Raw genomic sequence first — 27126 nt, 5'->3', positions numbered from 1 at the left:
CAGCTACCTTTTACCTTTAGTTCAGCAGAGATGGGCAATTCCAGGGCTGAAATTATCCAAATGATTTTAGCGAAGGTATAAGGAGTTTGTGGAGTATTTGTAGAGTTACACTTCATGAAGTGATAAAATAAAGCCAAAACTGTGATTAAGTTACGGGCAAAAACATGCAGTCCATTTTTCACCCAAACCTTTACACCTCAGTTTACCATTTGGCAACAAAATTTAAACCTCTTGTCCACATTTACGTCTTATTTAACTTACAAAGGAACGCAAAGAGCAACAAAACACACAAAAAAGCACAATTTATTTTCACCATCTGCTGTGCCTTAAAATTTAATTGGCCAAATTGACCGTATGCCCACAGTTGGAAATTATCTTTTAGTGAATTAAAAAAGTAGAGTTTGAGCCAGATTCAGTGACAATTTATCTCAAAGACACAAATCCTAGTCATTAAACTTTGTTGGGGGGAACTAACCAACAGTTTCCAGCAGTCCTGCTTAGAGCATTTCTTTCAGTTGCATTTCTTCTGGATAGGCCCAGTAGAAGAAAGTTACTTGTTAACAGGACATAGGTTTTTAATATAAAGTACATATATATAATTGTCCATATGTAGGCCTGTCACTATTATTACTATATTGTCTCATTGTTCAATAACTCATAAATGAGGCAAACATTTTTTAGGTTCAGTATTTATCGTGTGTACCTTTTTTGTACTATTTAGTAGCTTGTGGTGTTCCTGGTAGTATTATTAGATTTGAGCTGTAATGTCTGTTGCTCATTATAGCCTAACAAATTAAAGCTACCATTTGTAATTAGATTGACGCTCTCAGCCCTGTTGTATTCTCACATAGCACCACTAGATGCTATCTACATTACTCCAGACTGATAGTGTGCCAGATTTGGTCTGACAGTAGAAGACCAGAGATCACAGGTGAACCTGAACAAAGGCCAGGGCTCATTTCGAATTGCTCAAATTGGCTATGAAGCTCCTAGCTCCTTAAGCCAAAACTGGACTGTGCATCACCTTCTGCCATGATAAGGACTGTCTGCTGAGTTAGAAAGGAGTTAGGAAAAGGAGCAATACAGTTTCATTTCAGTTACATATTTCTGAACACAGCTGATCTCTGCACAATGAGTTTGTAATGCATTAAAAGTTGTATTGCTTCACACATGATTAAATACAACTATCTGGTTAAGCCCAACTTTATATAAGAATGAAAATAAAAGCTTGTAGAGTCTTTGGAACAACATAGTGACATAAGGGAAGATTTGCGTACATTTATTTATGTTTATAGAAACAAAACGTAAAGCCACATGGCTCATTTGCATAAACTCTGCTGATGGAGTCTTGTGCACCGCTCAGTGCTCCGCTGCAGAAGGACTAAAGGACAGGATTTGGTGGCATATATGTGACAGAGCAGAGGCTGCATCGTGAGTCTGTAGAATATATGTGCAAGGGCTGACATCATGTTGGTGGTTCATGTTTAAACTTTTCAGAGTCACAGATACAGTCTGGGGTTTCTTATGCTGCTTTCATTAAAATTAGGGCAGTAGAGGAGAATGAGGAGAGCTTATGTTTTGTGGGTGTTTATTAAACAGCTGTAGGGTCACAAGACTTTGTTGTTCCACCACTGGTTAGGATGATGAGATTCTTCAAATACAGCTGAAGCTCCTTCTTCTATCTACCTAGGACTTTTATGGTTGACTTTGTGATATAGCTCCAAAGGTTACGGAGTTAGGGTTAGCTATGATCTGAACTGTTCAGAACGAGCCCAGGTGAGGGGTGGACGGAACAGGTTTCACATCTGCCATCTGCTCATTAAAAAATGTATAAACTTACATATGGAAGCTTTAAGTGTTAAATTCTATTTGTTCATTGCTGTTCATATTTTCAGCTATCTTCCTTTAGACGACATAAAGAAGTTTCAATATGATCATTTATCATATTATTTTCTATCACACGTCAACATTTTTTATTGTGACAGTCTTAGTCATAGATTTTGTACAGCACTGCTTTATTTCAGAGCTCAAAAGGGAACGCAAAAATATGAAAAAAATGATTTGTGTTCTATTTGGTTGCAGTTGTTTATTTGTGAAGTGCCTAAGATCCAGTTAAATTATATTGGCAGAGAAGCCTGTGGAGATTTACACTAATTAGTTGATGATGTTTGTCAGTGCATCTGCAATAATTAATGAACTCATTTGTACTAAATTAATATTCTTTTAATGATGTCTTCATAAAAATATATTTCAGAGGGACCAAGCTGCAATATGAAGTACCCCCTCTCCACCTGCTTTGAGGGGGTGTAGACCGGAAGTTAGAGGATTACAGCTCCCAAAATATCTTCTTATTCATAACACAGACTCACCTCTGTGGCTTGATGCATTCAAGTTATTCGAGCTATGGAAGTACTAGATAGAGATGTCAATACTCCTTTTTACATTTTAGTAAAGGAGCACTATGTAACTTTTCTGGTTGGGGGATCCGCCTCTTGCTTGTTTTCATTGGAGATGCTATTGCTTTGCTGTAACATTTAACAATACAACATGAAACTGCAGTTATTACTATTATTAAGAAATACCTGGAAAAAATGCATTGTTATTTTAAGCAGACAGGCTCTCAGTCTCCACAGATCTGACCTGTAACATGGTCTGTTCGTGCCACCTGGTTGTCTTCGTGGAGATGAATAAGTTTTATGTGATACTGTGGAACATTCCAAGCAAAGCCGTAACATCTCCATGGAGAAAAACAGAAATTAAATGAAGCTCAGATCAATTTTTGTTTTTGTTTTGTTTGTTTGTTTTGGTTTTTTTTGGCAGTGTTTCTCCCTTCACTCGCTGTCAGTTTTGTGTGAAATGGCACAGATTAAAAGGCTGTCTATTAATTAAAAAAAATAATAATAATGGGAAACTGTAATCGATCAATATGAGGGAAAAAAATCATAATATTTGTATTGCTCTAATCAACAGCATGTTGACTGGTCTAACTTCTTCCCTCTATCTGAAACCATATATCTTCTGTATTAGAGGTGGTTCCTTTTATTTTGTTCATAGAAAGGGAGGGTACACTCAGGATAATGGCAGTGTCTTTAACTATCAAGTGTTGTTAGTGAATTGAAGTTTTACACTCGCTCAATAAATGCATAAAATTTGTAATTTATTGAAACGATTAACCAAGCTGCGTTACCAGTTAAATGTTCATGTGATTAAAGTCTAGTAATGCTACACTTCTGCTCATTCTGCTTGTTTTTTTAGTGCTTTTGGTAACTGCTGCTTTTAAATCTGAAATCGAAATGTCCAGTGTTAAATGTAGCTAACTCATTCTTCAATAAAGCATCCTGGTTTAAACTGTAGCCTTTTTGATGTACCGTATAATGCCCCATATTCCCCCCTCTTCTGTTTCAGGCCAGTACTTTGCCAGTATAATGATCATTGTCGGGATGTCAGTCATCGCTACAGTGGTGGTCCTGCAGTACCACCACCACGACCCCAACGGAGGTAACATGCCCAAATGGGTGAGTCCTCAACTGTGTTTACTTTATCTTATTTCAGCTAAAGGGTGCTCTGATGTTCAAACATATTATGGTAATGAGTGGAGGGAACAAAAATGGTACAAAAATATTAGGAGCATGAGGAAGACTTGGTAAAGATATTTTGAATGGCCATTACAACATATTTTGATGTAGATGAAAAATATTACTTTTTATTATGTCCTTTCTAAAAAAAAACAACAACATTCATTCACTTTATACCTTTTAAACCCCAACACGTATCTTATCGTATCTCAGCTTATCCCTTTTGTTGAGTGGTTGTGTTTGCGAGTAAGTAAGTTTTGGTTATATAGTATTATAATATAGAGATGGACCAATGTTTTTTTCATGGCCAGTGCCGATTGTTAAGATTGTTGGCTGATCAGCTCTGATGATATTTTTGGGTGGATATGTAGGGCCGAATTTAATTATTTTCCTCAGATTGTTTAATTAAAATTTACTACAAAGTCACCCACAGCCCTTTTTACCACAAACCTATAAGAGAGCTCTGTAATTACATTTAGAAGTTAATTAAAGTTAACATTAAAGTGCACAAATAAAGCGTGGTTAAAAAGTGCAAATATTGGCCCAATATATTAGCCAACTGATATGTATCGAACAACCAGTATGTCAGTCTATCTCTGTTATAATATCATGATATCAAATGTTTTTAGTATATTATAGGACACTGGATGCTATTTATGATAAACGTCTTGGTCTAAACTGCATAGTTGAAAAGCAGTCTAGACCATGATCCTTTTTTCTTTCAATGCTGTCAGTATTTAGATATACCTGATACTGTACTAAACTTTCAATACCAAGGAAAAGGGGCGGTACTCAATACTCAATGTGTAGAAACCACAATTATTAAAAAAATACTGCTGACAAAGGTAATTTTAAACAGAAAATAGTAGTTTAGCCACGTGGTACTGATCTTGTACTGGGACAATGATGTGTTTATAATGAGTCTTGTGGCCAACCATTCCGATATTGCTTTAGTTGGTGGCTGCTATCTAGAATAAGGATGAGTGACAGTACAGTATGAATGAACCTTTTGGGTAATGGCTTCAAATGCATCATTGCTTCGTTCTTTCACACCTCTTAGGTCGTTTACAACTCTCTCTTAATCTTATAAATGACTGTTACTGCCTCATTCATCTCCATTTCTAAACATCTCACTCCAGCGTTTGTATCATTGTAACTACATTTTTCATGAGTCCCATCTGCTTTTTTCCTCCCTGTTCCTCTGGCTCTGACTCAGCCCAGACTGTCAGTCCTCTGCGGCTCTCCCATCAAAGTCCTCTCTTCGTTTTAAAAAAGAGACAGTGGTTTCAAAGCTCTCACAATCTGGGGGCGACATGGAGTTATTCCTGCTGACTGTCTCGCTGAAATGTGTCTCCAAATCTTTTTAACTAAAGTTTTAGGCTGAAACCAAGAAATTCATCTGAGAAAGAAAAGAATGGATACATGCATTATATGACTTTGTTTGTTATTGTGAGATCAAAAGAGCAGTGTGATTGGCAGTACATAAATTTAGAATAACTTTTGCTTAAGGCCGGGCCATATCATTCTGCTCAGACTGGGGTAATGTGAATTTTGAGTATTGCAATATATACTTGTAATGGGATATATAGACAGAGATTGCAGCTAATTGCTACAACTAACGCCAAGTGCCGAAAAAGATTTTAGAGGCTCTGCAGATGCCAAACACATTAAAAATGACAAGGACCTGAGGAGTGGAAATAGAACAAATACAAATATTATAAATGCCACAGTTGAATATTTTATCTAGCCTCAATTATATCGTTGTTGCAGAATTTCTCTCATATATCATGGTGAAGATTTTAGATAAAGATTTTCAACATCCCTGCCCTGCTTTATGTCAGATGCCCCTCCAGACGCCATCCTCTGTATTCCAGACTTGGCACAGACTCAGAGAGAATATGAGCCTGTGATAAATTGTGACTTCATTAAAATTCCTAAACAGTAAATCTCTATAAAAGTAAAACAGAATAGTGCAGCTTGTGCAGAGTAACAGAGGCTCACAGCAGAAGGGTGGCAGTTGGCAGATTGACAGCTGTGCCTCCATCAGTGTGAACGAGCAGAGAATGAATTAGCCATGAAAAAAGCTACTTATAAGTACTATTTAGGATTAAAGTGCATATGGCAGGTTTTCATGTTTTATTTGGTTTGGTTCAATAGTATCTATGGTAAATATTTATCATAGTTTTACGTCAGTTAAGTGACAGTTTGTGGAGAAAAGTAGAAAACAAAAAGTTGTAATATAGAGGAAGAAGCAATGAGTTAGAAAACAGAATACCTTTATCTATGTTATAAACTGTCTTCAATTCCACTCAAAATGCAGAGGCAATTTATGCAGAAGGTAGGCCGTTTTATGACAGTTCAAACATTGATTTAACAAAACAAAGGTATAATTTATTTTTATGTGTCAAATCATAACTATTGTGTAAATTACACAAGTTTTGGCCCTTAACATTATGGTTGATAGGTAACATACCTCTATGCCAGTCATCTGCTTAAGCATTTTTATATTACTATGTTAATATTACTTTGGTGAAAGTATTAATTATTCTTAATAAACAATAGACTTGTTCATGCTTTATTAAGGCTATCTAATGTGTGCCTGCACAGCTAATGTCAATGCAATATTCATAGTGCTGGTTTAGTGCGTATGATTTTCTTCATAGTCAGTTTTATAAGACACTTGCCTCATGTAATACAATACAGTAAATCAATAAAGACATGGAAAGAAAGTCAAATCGATGGCCTATTCTTAATGATGTATTTTGTGGTGATTTGTTTTGACCGGAGCGAATATTGATTTGAAACATTTATCAATAAACATTCTGTAGTTTATTTTCATTACAGATTGCAGATGTAGAGTCTATTGACATGTGGCAGGGGCGCTGTGTTGATGGATGACTTATTCTCAAAGTCTGATGGCCAATTAGCAAAGTAATTGATGAGATCCAGGGGAGGGCATTGGACCAGCTACTTCATAATTGCACCATGGACAGAAAACAGCAGCAGAAAGCTCCGGTACCTGCCCCAAACATGAACGTGGGGTAATTAAGAAGTCAGTGTGACGTTAGCTCATTAGACACAAAGGGACCATCTGTTTGTCATGTCTGAGTAAGAAGAACTGTGTTTTTTTTGAAGCTGTAAACAAAAGTTGAATATTGTTATAAAGGGGAGTTTGATTGCTTTTATTACCTTCGGGCCACTTTATAATAATTGCACCCTAATTATCATTAAAGTGCATATGACTGGTTACACTAATTATTTGAATAAAAGATATGTTATACCAGCCAGTCCCTTCTACATTCTGTTAGTCAGAATGGTCTGGATTCAGACCATAGACCAGGGGTGTCAAACACATTTTCACCGAGGGCCACATCAGCAAAAGGGCTGCTCTCAAAGGTACACATGTAAAATAAATCTAACTAATTTTTTACTTGTTAATTAACTGTTTTTGTATTTATTACTTATTCAAGTTACAAATATTGCATACACATTTGCCTAGATGTAAAATATGGCTGTGTAACTGCATATCTCCTGATAAAATGAGATTTTAAGACCATCATACCTTTTAATTTACCCTGTCGAGGGCCACATAAAATGATGTGGAGGGCCACATTTGGCCCGCGGGCCTTGAGTTTGACACATGTGCCATAGACAAACCTACTTCCTCCATTGTCTGGTCATTCTTTACTACACTACTGCTATTCTTTATTATCTTAAGATGTCTGTCTAATCCCTCACTCGTCCAGGTCTGATCCATAGAAAAAGCCGAAGTTAAATCTGTCAGATGGACAAAAAGTTGTAGGAGTGAAGATGTTTCACTGCTCATCCAAGTCACTTCTTCACTTTTTACTATCTTAACTTATTTATTTACTTAGGTTATTTTATTTAAGAGTTTTAAATTTTACCAAAAAGCAGGGTGATAGTTGCTCAGGCGGACTATAGTAATTATACTGATAAAATGTAAAGTATTTTAAGTGCTCCATATATTTACAAGGTATAATTATTTTGTCTTTTAAGAGAAGTTCACATAGCTTTTTGTAGTGATTAATATATTAATTAATATATAGCAATAGTGACTTTAAAATGCCGCCATAACTATTTCATGTACCAACGAACATGGCTCCTCATTCTTGTTTTTGAAAGCCATTAAAGAAAGTCCTCTACAGCATTAAATATTTCTCAGTGACTTAAAACTTTTGCTACATTCATAAACCCAAGGCCAGAGACTGCGCTGTGCCCTTCTAGAACAAATGACAGTGTTAGCCTCGCTGTGCGGATGTTGTGAAGGTTGAGACGCGTGGGCGTTTTTCAATCCTTGCTGCTCTTAGCTTCCTCTTAATGGATTTATATGTAGCGTTCAGATGCACAAGTACAACAAGCAGATAAAAAGCTCCAAGTTCAACAGTGCATCACTTCATTACTGTTCGTACACATCACAGTTTCACTATTTGGCCCTTGTTGAACTCATTTAAAGGTGAATTTTACTCAAAGGTAAAGGTATTTTTTCTGGAGATGTTTTTGCTTTGTCTTGATTGTTGCACACAAGTTATTTAAGTTTGTGTAGCAAGATGAATTCCCACTTGTGGGCCGGCTGAACCATCAGGGAGCAGCATTAGTTCAAAGGTGAACTAAAGAACTAAAACAAACATGGTGGCGCCAAGAGACGTCCTTCAGCCTATTTTAGCAAAAATACAGACTATTTTGTCTTTGAAAAACATCCAGAGGTTTGGGATTTGTGGACGTGAGAGATGTTTGTGCTTTTCTCTCAAAAGGATCTAACCAAAGATAGATTTTTCAGCTTGTTCTGTTATTATGTTACTTTGACGTATTTTTCAACATCCTGACAGCTTTCAGTGAGAGTTATCCCAGATTGATAATTGTCTAAAACTCAATTCAAAGTGCTACACATATCAATCTTGTATTATCTTAATTTAACTTGCAAGGAGAGATGCAAGTAATGTCACCAGACCAGAATAAAAATGCAAGATAGATAGGTTTAATGGCATACTGGGGAAATTTCCAGGCAAGATGTAAAATCTCCATGGAGACAAACAGATGGCAGACCCTCCACCAGAAAAATGACATAGTTCACCTTATATAAATTTATATAATTTGAGCCCACATGTTTGATTTAAGGTGCAGTTCATGAATAATATGATGGTTGCGTTGCTGAATAAGTCTCCCTGTGTAAATTGTTTTTAATTCAATGTGTGGGACAAAAGAGGGGACTATGCAGGATTAAATAGGATTAGATGGGATTAAGTATGTTTCTATATCTTCCTATTTACATACATGCTGTACATTTGTTGTATGTCTTTTAATCCCTCTGCATTTCCACAACATGGAAACCATTTAGTGTAGCTTTTCCTCATAGTCCACTGTGACAAGTCTGACAATGCAACTTTCCAGTTTGTGGCTCATTTTGTTTTTTGTTAATTAACTCCTTGGCACACAACTCAGTTTAAATTATCTTAAAATCTTTACTGTTTATTAAATTGAGCTCTTTGTGAATTGCAAATAATCTAATATACTTCATAATGTAAAGTAAAAGTGGATGTATGGTATTCGTGGGTTTCGGTTTTTCGTTTCTAAGCAACACTTCCCCGTTCAAAACCTATATATCATATTTACTTTTAAATTGCTATGGCAACACAAATTTTTCATCATTCTGAAAATCATAAATACCATTGATCCTCATACACATATTCTTCCATATTTTTTATTCGGTTAACAATTATGTATTTAGTTCTTAATAATAATTCATTAAAAAAATTCATATGCTACTTCTAATTCTCAGTTTTGCTGCGAGTCATTACTACTTTTCAAGTTTTTTCACAGTATGTCTTTCTGTCTCCCCTCAGGTTCGGCTGGTCCTGCTGCAGTGGGTTGCCTGGTTTTTACGGATGAAACGCCCAGGAGAGAATGATGACCCCGAGCGTCCTCCATGTGCCCCTCACCTACGCCGCTGCTCCTCTGGCTCCCAAAGCGGCAGCATTCCCAACCCTCCGGACCCCACCCTGCACCCTCTTCACCCTCAAAACCTGGGCTCTCTCCAGACAGGACCACTGCACACGGGACACCCCCACCTCCACTCCCAAACCAGCGCTAACAACAATGGTAACCTATTATACATGGGTTTTCAAAGCATCGATGACCCAAGTTTGCTTTCCGAGGCCGTGCAGAGAAATCTCACTTCGGGACCTCCTAGAGTGGCAGGCAGCCCACCTCCGCACCTGCCCTCTCAATTCTGTAGTTCGCCTCCACCCCCCACCCCCAATTTGGACACAGGATGCCCCAGTACGGTGTCCAGTGGAGGGGGCTTTGGAGGAGGACACGGTGGCCTGGGGGGTTGCTCCACTTCTGGGATAGGAGATCCTCAGCTCCAAGCGATTTTGGAAGAGGTGCGATACATGGCGGACAGGTTTCGCGAACAGGACGAGACAGAAAGCATGGCAGACCAGTGGAAGTTTGCCGGAGCTGTAATCGATCGTTTGTGTTTGGTGGCGTTCAGTGTCTTCAATATAATTTGCACCATTTCTATTCTCATGTCCGCTCCAAACTTTGTGGAGGCTATTTCAAAGGATTTTGTTTGAAAGAAGAAAAAAAGGGTGAAAGTTAATACAAGATGGTGAACTATGTGGGCTCTGATCCAAGGAAATAATACAATTTCCTCTTGGACCGCTGGCTATTTTTTGATTGGTGATCGCAAGGAACCGGGGGGAAGTGAAATTATAAATGGTTTTCTTTGCAATACATCACGTTTTGTATTTGAAATATTAGAAGAAAACAGAAGCGAAAGCCAACAGGTAGTGATGCAAAAAAAACAAGATTAGGTCGACCAGGGTGCTTTATCAGATGGAGGTGAAATGAATTATGGGTAATTCAAAGACCTTTCCCCCTAAAGATTAAAGTGAAGATTAGCCAGCTCAAAAGGACAAAGAAAAAATCAGTCCAGTAACCTCAGATAATAAGGCTCTTGAAGTAAAGATTGAGAGCGTTAAAGAAGAGAGGAGACAGGCAGACAGCAGATAGATAAGACAGGAGAAATATGTTTTAGATTGTAGCTAGGCAGACCAGTCCCTCGCTCCCACAAGTCGAGAAAAATCATTAGAAGCAAAGGGAACAGACACATTTACAAGGACACACAATAAAGACAAACAAGAGTTTGAATGAGAAAGAGGTGAAGATAAGAATACTGAAGAGATACAGCTCTGTAAAGATATGAGACCACTAGACCACAGGCTCAGTATGATTAAAATACATAAAAATAAAATCTATTTGAAACATCATAAAATAAGTGAATTAAAGATGATTACTGAAGACTTTCAGTTTGATACGTTAAAGGTGCACTATTTAAGTTTTCTGGAGAGTAGTTTTCTACCTGTCTCTGTGTTAATGCTTTGGTAGTAAACCCCATATATATATATATATATATATATATATATATATATATGACCTTTAACTTGGTCTGACGTCACCTGCTTCTTTGTGGAGGTAGATAAATTTAATGCTATGTGGAACATTCCAGGCAATTCAATTCAATTTGATTTATATAGCACATTTAAATACAACTTCAGTTATCCAACGTTCTTCACATAAAAATTCAACAAAAAACAACAACAAATGCACAGATAATACGATACATGGGCAAAGAACAATGTAAAACAATAAAACACCAAGATATCCTGTCCAGCTAGAACTAAATGTCAGGGAGAAGAGGTGGGTTTTCAGTCTAGTCTTAAACTGTGTTAAAGATTGCAAGGATCTGACAGAGGGAGGCAAAAACGTCTCCATGGAAACAAACAGGCAGGTCCTACACTAGAAAATTTGCATAATGCATCTTTAAAGTTATACATTAGATCAAATTATACCATGCCTAGAGCATAGTTAAAGCTAATATATTTTGTAGACTCTTTTTAACATAATTTTGCCCAGATAGACAGTAATTGAAAATGACATGTGTGTCTTTCGTGTAAAGCTTGATTTATACAAGCTTACTGTGGTTCAATACTGGTTTGAACACATAACTGACAGATCCCTCATTGCAGCCCTTGACATAAGCAGAGACTTTTGGATGTCAAACTCAGAAATGTAAGATATACTTCAAATTGCAGCACTCTCTTTTCTTTTTCAGAGCTATGTACGGACATGAACAAGTCTAGTATCAAGCAGCAAACCTCATCTATTATTTACTCACTTCCTGCTAATATCCGTTAAATTGAGAGAAATGGGGTTATCTTTCTATTTTATCTTAATAAGTTCTTAAAAAAAGAAGCCCACTCTTTTTAGTCTGAGACTTTAACTTATCTTTGGCAATGCATAGCAATCAGCCCTGATAAAAAGTCCTGACACAGTAATGCCTTTTGTTAAGACAAACTGAATTAACCGGTCATGCTCTTCTGTCTAATGGCCAGAAGGGACATCACAGCAGTTTGAGGACAACAGAAAGTCACCTGGAAATAGACCAGTTACAATAATTACTATATTAGCTTACTGTTCAATAAACAACAAATTAACAATATATTTGGTTCAACATTTTATGTACCTTTATTTACAGTTCTAGCTCTTTCGTTATAGTACATTAAAGTGCACATTTGATGGTACCAGAAAACTTACACCACCTGGTTATGATGGTATTACTTTGAATGAAATTCCACAGTACAGCATTAAACCTCCCTTATCTTCATAGAGAAACACAAATGACTCCACCAGGCCCAGTTAAAGGTCAGATCTATGGAAGTTCCCGTTTCACAAAATTAATGTATGATTTTCAATGTTGTTGTTTTTTTAGCAGTACATCAAACTGTAATTGATTATCTGCAGGATAGATAAGCTCAATTTCATATTGAGGAACTTTCCAAAGCAAAGCAAAAAAAAACATCCTTAGAGACAAGCAAGTGGTGGACATTACATATTACATAGTACCCCTTTAATGTGAGCTGTAGAGGGTTGAATAATTATGACTCATTAATAATACTAACGTGCTTTTCTTTTGAAGTATTCTGTGTTTCATGTTGCAGTTTTTTTATTCCAGCCCCATTATTAATGAAGTTTATTTATAGACATTAATCGCTGAATAGTCAACTGTTAAAATTATCATCAGTTGCAGTCCTACCATCAGCCATACATCCCACTTCAAAATGTGTTAATATCATGACAGGCACCTAAACAAGATCTAAAGGCTTCTAATTTAACCTGTTGCAGTTCATCTTTGGACCTACAAACACCATAATTTATCCCAAGATTTATACAGGCACTGAATCCTACATGAGATTTATGTGAGCTCCCTTCTGGAGTCGCCGGATTCATGAATAATTTCTGATCCGTCCACAGAGACCAGACGCTAATGCAATTCAAGATGATAAAATGACGACTTAAAAGCTTTGAGGTTAAACGGTAATATTCGACCAGAGATTATAAGCGAGATAAAGCGCTTGTTATAGTGGAATAAATGCAGTACGTGTAAGGACTCTCAACTTGTGTGTCACAGGGAAGACAAAAGACTGAGTGGGTCATAGTCACATTAGGAGAAGGTTAATATACCGGTTAATATAGTTAATACCTTAAAGTTAATCTAATTATTGCAAATCTATAATAATAAGAAAATCTACAGTGAAGGCCATGTTTCATTAGCAGTTGTGTATGGTAGCCCACGGTGGACAAATCATACCTTTGTCAATGAATACTATGAATAAGTCTGTCAGGCTAACAAATTTTGAAGTGCGATACATAGCTGAAATATAGACGATAAAAGATAATATTGAAACTAATGAATACCATTCACACGATAACTCTAAAGCAGAATTAGTGGGAAAAAAAACTGTTCTAAATGTGCAATATTGTTAAAAGTAATGAGCTGCTATAAACAAATGGTAGAATTAAACAATTTAGTAATTACTTTGTATCTATAATGAGCTGTATAAGTTTATTCAACTCCATAGAAGTTCAAAAATAACTTTATTAGTACAAAGAAAAAAGACCCTCGATAAATATTGTTATTGTTCCATCTGTCAAATATGGAACAATATGACGGTACAGTGACAGGCAAAACTAAATAGTTTCTGTACAATTTATATATAATGTTGTCTCCAAGAATTGAACCTTTTGAGTGTGTGGTAGCAAACCAATACGTAATAGTCATATAGCATTTATTTATATTATTCCAGTGTAATTACCAGATATTTCTGCATATTTCTGCTTTAATACTACCTGGACATTGTAAAATTCTACTGTTTATTTTTTATTGCCAGTGTTTGGCTCAATTTATCCAAGTGAAAAACATTTCCGTAGTCTTTCTTAATAGACAATATACTAAAAAAATTCCTTTTCTGCTGGCTGTGTGTAACAGATTTCAATGATGAATAGAGTGGATTACAGTTCAAAAGTCTATGTAAGTTTCAATATAGCAAGACGGAGAGTATTACCTTGGGCTGCTGAGATATAAAGTGTATTTTTCTTGATAAAGATCAATAGCATCCACATAGGACTCTGTGTTGTAATTGTGCATTATATTGTGCACAGAAGCAGCAGAAAACATTTTCTCATCCTAACAAGGCTCGTGTCAATCAATGTCCAGACTTTAATAGCGCTGAGATGTGAACTCACTTCAGAGTTCAAACAGCCTGACCAAAGAAATTCAACTTCAGTCATTTGGATTAATGGCAAAAATTATCATCTTTCTATAAGGGACCAAGCCAATTTCCTCTGAGCTCTTGGCTGGTGCTTGACCTCAAAAATGGCCAAATCTGAAATCACAGTTTGACACATTAAACTGCAAATATAGATGTGAAAAGGCAGTGATAAGGGGAAAGTGGTGAATGGATGCTTTGTCACCAATCCATTTTCAAACAGTTTTCTGCTGTTTTGTTTTGACCAACATGAAATTGGGTTATCAAGATCTTTATCAACAGTTCAAAATACACCAATTAAATGTAACATTACGGCCAAATAGTTGTGTTTCTTCGACCATTTTGATACAAATCGCTGCAGTCTCTCAAAATTGCAGGTTTGGACATACTCATTTCATTGTTAATAATCTGGTCTGAGTCTCCAATTCTCATATCCTTAAACTTGACATTTTTTTTCCTATTTTTAGCACATAAAATTTGAGGAAAACATTAATTTGCTACCTAAAAGCCCACGGCCAATGGTCATAATGTTTTGGTTTATGGTATTATATGTAGACCTGTTCTCAGTGCATGTTGGACCCGGCTAGGGCTGCCCTTTGTTACCAGTTCTGGTCATTGTTTTTATGGACATAATTTGTAGGCGCAGTCAGGGGCCAGAGGGGGGTCTGGTTTGGGGGCCACAGGATTTTGTCTCTGTTGTTTGCACATGATGATGTCCTGATGGCTTCATCGAACCAGGACCTGCAATGTGCACTGGGGCGGTTTGCAGATGAGTGTGAAGTGGCTGGGATGAGAATCATCTCATCTAAATCCGAGGCCATGGTTTTTGACTGGAAAAAGGTGGCTTGACCTCTCCGGGTGAATGAAGAGTACCTGCCTCAAGTGGAAGAGTTCAAGTATCTTGGGGTCTTGTTCACGAGTGAGGGAAGGGTTGTGTGTGAGATTGACAGTTGGATCGGTGCAGCATCTGCAGTGATGCAGTCGCTGTATCAGACTGTTGTGGTCAAAAAGGAGCTGAGTTGAAAAGCAAAGCTCTCAATTGATTTACCGGTCAATCTACATACCTGCTCTCACCTATGGTCATGAGCTTTGGGTAATGACCAAAAGGACAAGATCACGGATACAAGAGGTCCAAATGAGTTCCCTCCTCAGGGTGGATCAGCACTCCCAGAGTAGAGCCACTGCTCCTCTGTGTTGATAGGACCCACCTGAGGTGGTTCAGGCATCTGTTCCAGATGCCTCCTGGACACCCCCCTTGGGGAGCTGTTCCAGGCATGAATTCAAATTTGAATTCAAATAACTGTTTGTTCTATGTATTGTTCCTTTGTAAATGCTCTTGATGTGTGTTGCTGACCTCTTGGCCATGTCCCCCTTGAAAAGGGGATTTCCATCTCAACAGGTACTTTCCTGGTTAAATAAAGGTAAAAAAAAATAAAAAATTAATCTCTTGGTTGGCCTGGGAACGTATTGCGGTCCAACCGGAGGAGCTGGAGGAAGTGTCTAGGGTGTGGGAAGTCTGGGAGTCCCTGCTTAGACTGCTGTCCCCATGACCCGGCCCTGGATAAGCGAAATAAAATGGATGAGTGGATAATATATCTAGACTCAACATAAAAAGTCACTGTGATAAAACTTGAATGTAATTTTTGACTAAAATTAGTAAAATAGTAATAAATAATAATAATATAACAAAAAATTACTGAAGCTATACCTTCTAGCCTGATGATGTTAGTGATACTACTGGTTTATGCTGGTCTATGGTAGCATCATCAAGAGAGAAACCCACTGTGAAGGTTCACTGTACAGTCTGTCTTTATTCCATGAGATTCTGAAGGTCAATCAAATTAGTAAGAAGAGCCTTGACATGTTAGTCTTTCCTCTCCAATATGGCCAACTGGTTTGATTTTTGTATTTGAATGGACTCCAAAATGTGACAATGGGATGTAAAAACTGTTGGATTCAGTTGACTGTTTCTGTTGTTATAAAATGTATTTGAGCTTGTTTTAATATTTCTCTTGTAGACAATCAGAAAGGCCAGTGTGTGTGGTGTACATTCCTGACCTGTGCTGTTTGCTGTGCTATGATTCATTTTACATTTGTCACTAAAAATCCGTGTTGGAAAAAGCTGGGATTCCGATGTTTTCCCTTTAGCACAGAACACCCAAACCTGTCACATGTACAGAGCATTTCTCATCCTAAAAAATAAAAATATATTCTTTTTGTACCAGCTTTGATCAGTTCCCTATGTTTTTCTGTTGGCTATATTGTCTCTCACAAATATTGTTTCCCCGCTTAACCTATATATAAAGACAAGTCCATGGTGCTTTTATGTGTTATAATGTTTTAATAGATCTGGTCAGGCTGTGGTTTTGGTCACACTTTGTTAGATCATTGTTACATGTTAGTTCAGTTAGTTCATGTTAGTTCATCATTTTGACAAGCTTTAAATCTGTCTAACTCATCCATAGCTCTCACAAACCTTTTAGCACATAACTAATATCGCATGCATTCATTTTCGGGCAGTAAATGGCTTTAGAACAGCTTTTTTCAGATTGCAAAAAGACAGAATTTTAATCCACACATCATTTTATCCAGCTCATCAAAAGAAATAAATGCTACATTGGGTTTGTCTGTTTCTGACAGTGTTTGCAAAAGTTACAGGCATTTTTATAGTTTCATAATGTCCGCTTCGTTAAGAGCTCATTATGACCACGCCCTGAGACTTACACAAATTTTTCTAACAACTTTTGACTCCAGGTATATTTTGATGATGCTGCCTCAGTTTGGTGTCTGTCGGATAAAAACCCTAGGACAAGTTTGTTAAAATATGAGCGCTAGATTTTAGACATCTGTATATCTAGATTCAAAATGGCCACCTTCACATCGTATTACTAATTCGCTTGTGCTTGGGCCCTAATTATTAGTTTGCAGCAGTCTCATTTTCTCACACTTTTACAATATACAGGGGAAAATTTACAAAACCACCAAACCCTGGATATAATATCTCATAATTCTGGTCACCTTGTCCAGTCAAAAAACCCATATGTCACAAATTCTTTTACTACAATTTACTTTTTTGATCCTCTTCGGCCTGACGTGTACCTATACCTGATCTGAACAAAAGAAGAAAAATGACACACAGAGAGGTTCAGGAGGATGGGAGGACAAACTGCTGACGCACCCCGCGAGCTGGACAGGGCCCTAATTGATCACTAGTTCAGGAGGAAGAGGAAGAAGAGGAGCGAGAGGAGGGGGGAGGGCTAATGGTGGGATGGTGGGCCGTCCCGAGTAATTCATCCGATTTATGAGGGACAGAGGCAGGAGCGATGGGCAGCCCAATCCCAAGCTGCAATCAGAGGCCAGCACATTAGATCACGCCATGAGGAGAGGGGATGGGAATAAACAAAAATTAAGAATGCTGCTCGACGTCCATCAACAGTTTGTGTCCATGATGGCGGGTGTTTGGATCTCTGCGGGACGGTCAGACTGGTCCCACAAGGTGTCACGGGGTATTTATTGTGAGTCCAAGGTCCACAATTTGATGGGCTGTTTCTCCGCGAGGTCGAAAAATGTGCAGGCTTGGCAATCTGGCAGCACTTAGATTTACGGTGTTCACTCGGACGGAATAAAAGAAGAGAGAGAAGAGAAGGGGGGAGATGGGCTTTGAGGGCGTGCATAAAATCAATCTGTTGTTGTTTTTCCTGTCCTCAATTTTCATTTAATAAGAGCACAAACCTCCAAACCTTTCTGTGATGTTGTGCCACACACCAAAACGCACTGTGTGTAATTGATGGGGTGATATGAAAGCTAAGATAATGGTGCAGACCTGCATACCAATGAAGCGCAGACAAGCCCACGCAATGGTTTATTTTGTGTGATTTTACAGGCTATTACTGATCAATAGCTGAAAGACTGTGGTTGGGAAACATAAAATTTTCATATAAAATGCTCAGGAACAGCAATACTCCTACTATTCCACTTTTAAAACACACATTTGACCCATTTTAATGACTAACTCAACCATCTTATCGTACAGTAATGTGATTAATATAAACTAATGGATTAAAATGCAGTTTTCACTATAATACCTATACCTTAATTAGCCTTAAAGGAAGTAAGACTTGATTTGCAATGAACAAATAGTTAATTAAGAATTAGTCAGGCTTAGTAACTACTTAATTAACCTGATGCAATGTGCAGTAATTAGCAGACTGTACGTTGATCTATTATGAGTTGTCTCCACAATCTACTAGCTTCATTTAACTCGAAACCTAATAATCAGTGGTTATTTATTATATTAAAGCGTACTTTGTTAGTAGGTTAAAACACAGACTAAATGGACATGAGTAACCTGCTAGCCACCATGTTTCAAGTAGGAATTGAGCTTGGGCGCATTTCAGCACCATTGGCTCTGGCTCCAATTAATTTTCTATTGAAAAACGGTGGCCTCTCTTTTCATAACCGCTGCTGTTAGGCTTGTCATTTTTGGTCTTAAAATATTCGTATTGATCTGCTCTACATGATTCTTGTGTTTTTATTTTGCTATTTTATCCATAAATCAAGATATGAACATTAATAATAGACAAACCAAATGCCTTTTTTTCCCTGAGATTGCTCCTGTTAGCGTTAACAACATTTCATTTCCATTTATCTGTATCTATACAGGGAGAGCTCAATGAGAGTAACAGACTCTTTTTCATGAGCACAATACAAACAAAAACAAACAAAACAAATAACTACATAGGTCCATTTAAACATTAAAAATAGGTGCAGGTGGTTATAGATTATAAAAGTGTTTCACCAGATTATCAAAGTGCATTAGTGGCACCATTATCTTAGCATGTACTTCAAATGTATTCCATTTTTGGGAAGAAAAATAACCAAAAGCTTTTTTCCCATTTCAGTTTTGGTGTGGCCAATTTTTAGATATGGACAGTCAATCAATTTCAAGTTCCCGCATCAAAGTTCAACAAGCAAATGAGATATTCAGGCAGTCTATCCAGTAGTCTCTTATAAATATATTTTATACATTGTTGTGTTGACAGATAGCGATGGCCAACCTACTTTTTATAGGGTGTACAGTGAAGGGCTTTAAATTCATCACTTGTTATGAAATGAAGGGCTAAGTGAAAAAGTCTATCAAAGTTTCAGACTAGAAGTTGAAGCATCTATATTATATCTCCATAATCTAGGACAGACAGAAAGGTTGCTTGAATAATTTATTTTCTGTAATTCTGTAATTTAACGGGATACAAGATTTGTTTCTAATAAAAATATATATTTTTTAACTGTTATATAATTCCGAGATAGGTATTTTAAAGCATATGTTTTCATCAAGCCACTATATTAATAGTTGGTGATTCTTTCAATGAATGTACCATTTAGTGTATAAAGATTTGTAGGTTCCACATCACTTAAATGTTTTTAGAAAAATAAAAACAAAAAGAAACAACAACTTGTAACTTGCAACAATGAAAGAGGTTTTCTCTTAAATTGCAACCAATGGAATCAAAAAACATAGTAAAAAGTAGGGGGCCCAAAATTGAGCCTTGGGGCACTCCTTTGCTTAAAGTTAAAACATTTGATTTAAACTCATCGGCTACTCCTGCCTGGGTTCTGTTTGAAAGATAATTTTGGAACCAATTACATGTAGCATTGTCAATCCAATATGCTACAGACACTTCAAGAGGATTTTATGATCTACTGAATAAAAAGTTTTAGGCAAATCAACAGGGCTATGAAAATGCCATTTAAAACAGTTGTGATTAAAGTGACAGTACTGTGCCCTTTTCTGGAACCGACTGACAAGACTTCAAAATGGAGCATTTACTTAAATAAATTCTAACTTGATTTGCAACTAATTTTTGTAAAACTTTTGCAAGACAAGGTAATTTAGATATTGGCCGGGATTCATCTACATTTTTAGTTGTCCCACCTTTATGTAAAGGCAAAATGTGCTGTTTTTCATACTTCTTGCTGTCATTTGAATTGACAAATTAAAAATATGTAATAGAGCTTGAATTAAATATGGGTCAGCTAGTAATAGAAGTTTTGTATCAAGGTCATCAGCTCCCGTGGAGGCTACATGTTGAACCAGTTATCAAATCCCAACCACACACAAAGCAATAGACTTGATGTTATCTAATTACAGACCTGCGCACTGGCCAGGCTCACGAGATTACCATTTTTATTATACACATTATTTGCACTGAGGCCCGTCTTGTTCCTCCCCACCCGTGATACTTTAACATATAAAACCATGTTATGATCCACACAGCCCGGATTCCTCCTTGCGCGCTGTGTAGTCTCATGCCATCCCAACATCCTGCGGCGAAGGCAGATCAATGTCTTTTAATTACCCAGGCCCCAAAGCGCGGGTCGATATCGCTGAGAGAGGCAGAGGGGAGTGGGACGGGCCGGAGAGGTGCCCACTGGCTGTGATTGATGTACCCCCCACCCCCTCCTCCCCCCACGTACCCTTACAGATGTGTCCTTAAGCTTGAGTAATCCCACCAAGCCACATGCAGTCACTTTTCAGACCGCCGTTTAACCGTCCCGGGTTGCCGCGGTCACAGGGTTAAGTGGAGACCAGGCGTCCAGCCCTGTATCGATAAGTCAGGGGTCCTCTGTCTAACAGACGCTTCATGCACTGAAACTAAAGTGAGTCAATTGAGACCTGTATTGGAGTCATTAAAGACCTGAGGAGAGGCGACACAGGCTACAGGGGGCATATTAGGACAAAAAGAAAAGCACCAATATGTTGAAATGTCAGAAGCTGCACAGGCATAAATTTGTGCTCAAATGGGAAACGTTGTCTGGATTAAAAGGTCAATTTTAGCATTTGAGCAATTTCATGTACAATAGACTGAGGCCAGGTAATTTATTCTGTTCACTGGGAGACTCTCTTAGGCTAAAAACAAACACACAGCCTACAGTAGTTAGTGTCATGTAGGGAATTAAACCCTCAACCTCATGCACACAGTATGAAGGACTTTTGTAGTTCATTCTCTCATTTCCATTGACCACAGTTGGTATGATCTGGTGAGGTTTTATGCTGGATGCCCTTCTTCTATAGACACTACAATTTGAGCAAGCAAGGGTCGAAGCAATGTCTTATTAGAGGGTAAATGCTTAATGCACCCATTCCTTCTTAAGATGGTTCACAAACTCACAAGAATGCATCTCAAATGTATTGGTAAATCACATTTATGCCTCTCCAAACGTGCCAGAGTTGAATGCGTAACCATCAGTAAACCACAGATAACAGTTACTGGCAGCCTGTAGGGCCTCCCACACTGTTTTCTCTGTGAGTCTTCGATAAAGTGTACATTAAGTGGATTTAGCAGAGCTGCCTCAGGCCTGACCACTGTGTTAACCACTCACACCACTGAAGTACTGCTGCTGCTGAGGGACCACTTCAATCTGACAGGGGGTAGTGAAACTTCAAATGAAACTACCACAAGTGAATGTAACTATTTACCCAAAGGGTAAATGTGCCCTGAGCACTAAAACACAGGATTGGGAAGTAAATACATGTATAGAAAATCAGTAATCTGAATACTAATATTAAGTAACTGTTGTCTGGTAGTTACTGGTATTTGATAATGCAATCTTTTCCTTCTATTATTAACAAATATAGCTGTTTAAATTTTATACCATGTTTCCACACTCAATACTTATATATTGCAACTCAGTGTAAAGTATTCACTCCGCCTGCCTCTGTGCTTTTTCCATGGAGGCCAGTTAAGTTCGATGCCATACTGTGGAACATTCCAGGTAAAGCACTGACATTTCCATAGAGTCAAGCAGGTGGCAGACCCTCATCACAAAAAGCACCTTTAAGTCAAAAGGCAAATTTTGGTAAATTCAGATAATTTTTATTTTTATTTTTTTTATTTTTTTTAAACATTTTTACCCATAACAGTAAAAGTGGGAGTGTGACTGCATGTGCTGATATCAGTCCATCATCTTCACTATAGTTTACACCTTAATGGAGAGCTTTATTGAAGTTGGGTGGAACCAAGTTGTTAGGCTTATGTTTACAGACTCATAATATACACTGTAGCTCAAAACACGTTATAGTAACAATACTTTTTGCTTGGTTCCCTAACTCCTAACACTAATCCCTGAATTATTCTTAATAAACTATGTGTTCATTATGAATGTGTTTTAAGACTAATTAAGGTGTAGTTATAATAAAGTGCTACTCACATCTTTCTTACAATTTACAAATTTGGTGTAAAACATTTGTAGCAGTTTGTAAGCCGATAAATCCCCAAACTATATTTCATGAATGCCCAGTCAATGCTTGTTTCTTTGCTATTAGCTTCCTCCCCATTTATATAATGTCATGTTTAATTTTCACAGATCAGTTTGATTGTGTTAGTTATTATAATTTTGACATTTTATTTGTGTAAACCTATATTCTGTTGACCTCTTTTATCAGCCTTTTTGTTAATGGCCAATAAAGTTTCTATAAGTTAAATATGGAAGGTATGGCATGGCAATATTAGCACAATTCAAATGTATCTTTATGCATACCTTCTAATAGTGCAAAGTTATGAGGTTGTACGATTAATCATTTTTGTTTTATTTTACGTATTGCATGACAGAAATGGATAGAACTTTGGCCACCATATTGTCCATCTGCTGCTAATTGTAACCTTAGGTCATACAACTCGGCACAGACCCTCCGGCGTTAACACTATTGCCAATTAAAAGTTGCAGTTTTTCAGAGCTCATCATAAATTACTGTGTGGAGTGTGAAGGTGCTGAAGTGACAGTGACAGCCTGTACTCAGCAAAATACTGTTCTAATGAAAAAGGCACCTCCTCACCTCCTCCTTGCCAAAACATACAGAATTATACAGAATTATACAGGCAGCCGTCCACCATAAGCATTAGCAAGTAGGTGCCTGGGATTACATTACATTCAAATTTAGATTCCTGCAGAGCTGCTACGTTGGATCACACTGAAGGTAAAAACATGTTTTGAGTCATTTTAAAATATTAGATTAAAATTGGCTTTTATTAATCTAGTACTATTTCAAAAACTGCTTTTATAACTATTATCAAAGCTGGAATAGCTGATTTTTAAACCAAGACACTGAGAGAATAGAACATTTGGTATTTAAATCTATAACTTGTTCACAAACCTTTGCTAGGCTAGTGTTCACAATCACATGCATTAATATTTGAACACGTTGTTGTAGTAGGTTTTTTATTTTATTTTATTTTATTTTTTGCCTGTACTTGAATACATGCACGATAACTTCAATGCCAGACTGCAGAACATTATAAGAAAAGCAACAACATGCAACTTTTTAAAAATAGTTATGATGTGCAGTTCTTTTTTCACTTTTTAATTAATTGAAGTTGTGCTACATGGTATGTCCAGGGATGGGAAGAATACAGTATTTAGTTTAGAATACTGAATACCCCAATAAAAATGTATTTTGTAATGTGTTCTGTGACATGGGCTAATCAGAGTACTGCTTTCTGAATACTCTGAATACTTTTACACTGAGTTACATTATCGCAAACAGTGTTATTTTTCTTGCACTGTTTTTTTATCCATTAATAATATCTAATTAAAGAAGGAAAAATCACACATGAATGGACTGCAAGAGGGGCTTTCTCATTAATACTGAGCTGTTTAAAGCCAAAATTGCATGAGGTACCACCATGTATTCCTTTGATTTTAGTAAAGTAACTCTATTCTTTGCTCATTTGCTCATGTGTCCTAACTCTTCTGTCCAGCACACTCTGTACCCGTCTCTGCACTTGTCTATACCTCTGCACATGTTTATCTGTGACCGGAGTAAACAGCCTGAGGTATCTGCAGCATGCTATGGGTCTCAAAGATGGCCGCTGCTCTGGTCCCAGTGCTCCGACCTCTCCCATAAGGCCCTCACACTGACATTTGGATGGAGCACACAGATTTATACACTGCTTTGTTTCTCCTGAGGCTGACTGCAGTTGGAAGCTATCTACTCTAATAAGTTATTTATCTTAGTATTCGTTAATTTGTCAGTTACACTTGTTGATATGATTGTAGCCACGTGCGCTCAGGGGCGGGATGATGCACGTGGAAGCAATTGTACCCTTTTGATCTCTCCAGTCTCACACTTATAAATATTCAACAATATTGGCAAGATGGAGGAAGTGACTCATTAAGTGACAGTTTGTGATACTACATGTTTACATCCTCACAGACCTTCAACATAATGAGGCTCGTTTGCTGTCAATTTGTATTTTATGTTAGTTGAATGTGTGCCGTCTCACAGAACAAATATGAAATAATAAAAGCAAAGGTTTACAATTGTTTCACTAAGTACATACAGTCTGTTCATTTAGCTCATGTTGATGTGGATTTAGTTTGAACTCACAGTCTGTTTTCAAGGCTGGTGTTTGCCTCAGGTACTGCTCCACCATTCATGAAAAACACACAGAGAGAGACATAGAGAGAGGCTGGAGGAAAGGGAGAGGCAGAGAGAAAGAGAGAAAGAGGTACTGAGCCAGAGAGACAAAGAGAGAGGGTAGACTGAGAGTAAAAGAGAGAGCGACTAAGAGGCAATGGAAGAGAAACAGAGAGAAGTAGGGAGAGAGAGAAAGAGAGGCAGAGATACTGAGTGAGAGAGACAAAGAGAGAGTAGACTGAGAGAGAGCAAAAGAGAGCGACTGAAAGAAACAACTAGAGAGAAACTAGGGGGAGAGAGAGAGAGACAAAGAATAACAGACAGAGATGAATAGAGGTGAAAATAAGAGAAACTGAGAGAGTGACAGAGAGTGGGGCAAAGAGAGACAGACTGAGAGAGACAACAAGAGAGAAACTGAGAGAGAGAGAGAGAGAGGGGGAGAGAAAGAGAGAGAGACACACACACTGAGAGACAACAAAAGAGAAACTGAGAGACAGACAGAGAGTGAGCCAAAGAGAGGTAGACTGAGAGAAACAACAAGAGAAACTGCGAGAGAGAGAAAGAGAGGGAGAGATAGAAAGAGAAAGAGAGAGAGACAACAAGAGAAACTGAGAGACAGACAGAGTGAGGCAAAGAGAGATAGACTGAAAGAGACAACAGAAAGAGAAACAGAGAGAGAGAAAGAGAGATAGATAGATAGATAGATAGATAGATAGATGGAGAAACTGAGAGACAACTAATGAGAAATTGAGAGACAGACAGAGAGAGAGACTGAGAGAGACAACAAGAGTGAGAGAGAGGGAGACTGAGAGAGGAAAAAGACAGACACCAGCTCTCTGCCAGAGTTATGTCTAAGTTATGGACCAAGTTTCAGGGCCGGCTCATTCACGTCTGGTTTAAAGTGGTGCTCCTTGTTTTTGAAAAGCTTTGACAGATCAGCCTGTTACCATCGACACAAGCGTCAAACACCCCTCTGCCTCCAACGCATATCAAATACATTTACATAATTACCGCCTACTTCATCAGTATAACGAGGACGCACTTTGAATGTAGAAATATCGAGATTTCAGCCCAGACTCTAAGAGGGGTGGAAAAATGGACTCCAAAGTTTTTTGCTTGCAGTGGTTTGATGGATATGCATGAGTTTCAACTCTTATATGCAACATTCAAATGATATGTAAAGCAATTTTTACAAGAACCGTCTCTCTTTCTTTCTAATTTTGATGCATTTTTATCCTGATTTATGCAGAATCAACACAAGAATCAACACAGAAGCAGAGGAGGCAAGTGAGTGACAGCTTTGTGTGCAGAAAAAACATAATAACAGTTGGTCTTTTATCTATTATTATTGTATTATTGTTTGATCTGAAACATTACACACTCCCACTCTCTGTTTGAACCATTTTAAACAGATTTTAGTCCTATTCTATGATTAGTTTGCTGATAAAATGAGTTCTCCCATTGGCTTCTGTCATATAAATAAATGGGAAAAGAGCCAGTCTTTTGAACGACTCTTCAAAATGAACAGATCCGAAAGATTAGGATCCCATAAAAGAGCCGAACGTCCCAACAGTAATTGGTGGAGAGTTCCATCGGGCCAGCTGTGGAGTGAAGGAATGAAAAATGCAACGAAAACACTTTTAAAAGCCCAAAATGAAATAGGTTAAATACGTTACAGCATTACGCACTGCCAGAAGACTTTTAGAGCTCTTAGCTACATAAATGCATGAAGTAAGTAGTAATGTACTGAACTACTGCTAGATTTGTGCTACTAGACGTCAACAATATTACTTCTAAAAATACCTTTACTCCTGCCACAAAAGAAACAAAACCAACCCCGGTAAATGTCACACTGATTGATTTCCAGGTCATTGTGCTTATGTGAATCAGCACACTGCGTATTCTTTGCTCCAGAGTCAACCCACCATCTTGGGGAAAACTTTTCTCTTTTGAATGGAGCTGTAGAAGTTTGTTAATTTCCGGGACATTAGGAGCTTACTGAGGCGTGGTTAACTTTGAGGAGATAATTGGTCCCTTCTGAGTGATGGAGTCTGCCTTATGTCTTTTTAAAGAGCCGGTCGTGACAGTGTGGAGTCCCAACAGAGAGAGCCACAAATAAACAGCACATATACTATAGGAGATGGTGGAGACTTAAGCTTTGGTTACACATACGCTCAAGAGAAGCTGCAGACATCTCCAGCAAATCTGTCTCTGCCTGATCCTCTCGTCTGCACCCTGTTCTCTCACATCAATTAAAGTGTTCTTTAACTACGCAACTGGATTTGGAAAACATGTTTTTGATCAGACCACAATTTCACTGCTAACGTTAATTGGTTTGTTGTGTTTATAGCAAACTTCAATATACATTTCCAAATTAAAGAATAGATTAATTAATTTGGTTTGCTATTCGATGTCCAGAACACCCTATGAATCAAAATAATTTCATAATAAATGGCAAAAAATTAAATATATATGTACATTTCAAGTCTATAGGCTAGGGGGCAGTACA

General features: G+C 37.6%; 1 protein-coding gene across 1 annotated transcript in view; it reads left to right on the top strand.

Moving 5' to 3' along the window:
* chrna11 (cholinergic receptor, nicotinic, alpha 11) overlaps window positions 1-10279 on the top strand; it is a 35555-nt gene extending 25276 nt beyond the window's left edge. Inside the window, exons 9-12 of the mRNA XM_033975266.2 lie at window positions 3406-3515; window positions 9437-9594; window positions 9679-9734; window positions 9864-10279. Coding sequence (XP_033831157.1) covers window positions 3406-3515; window positions 9437-9594; window positions 9679-9734; window positions 9864-10168 — 629 coding nt within the window. The 3' untranslated portion in view covers window positions 10169-10279. The remainder of the gene's footprint in view (window positions 1-3405; window positions 3516-9436; window positions 9595-9678; window positions 9735-9863) is intronic.
* Window positions 10280-27126: the final 16847 nt, after the last annotated feature.

The sequence above is a fragment of the Periophthalmus magnuspinnatus genome, chromosome 11 (genome assembly GCF_009829125.3).
Source record: "Periophthalmus magnuspinnatus isolate fPerMag1 chromosome 11, fPerMag1.2.pri, whole genome shotgun sequence".
Lineage (NCBI taxonomy): Eukaryota > Metazoa > Chordata > Actinopteri > Gobiiformes > Gobiidae > Periophthalmus > Periophthalmus magnuspinnatus.
The sequence above is the reverse complement of the archived record's forward strand: the minus strand, read 5'-3'. Positions and strand labels throughout refer to the sequence as shown.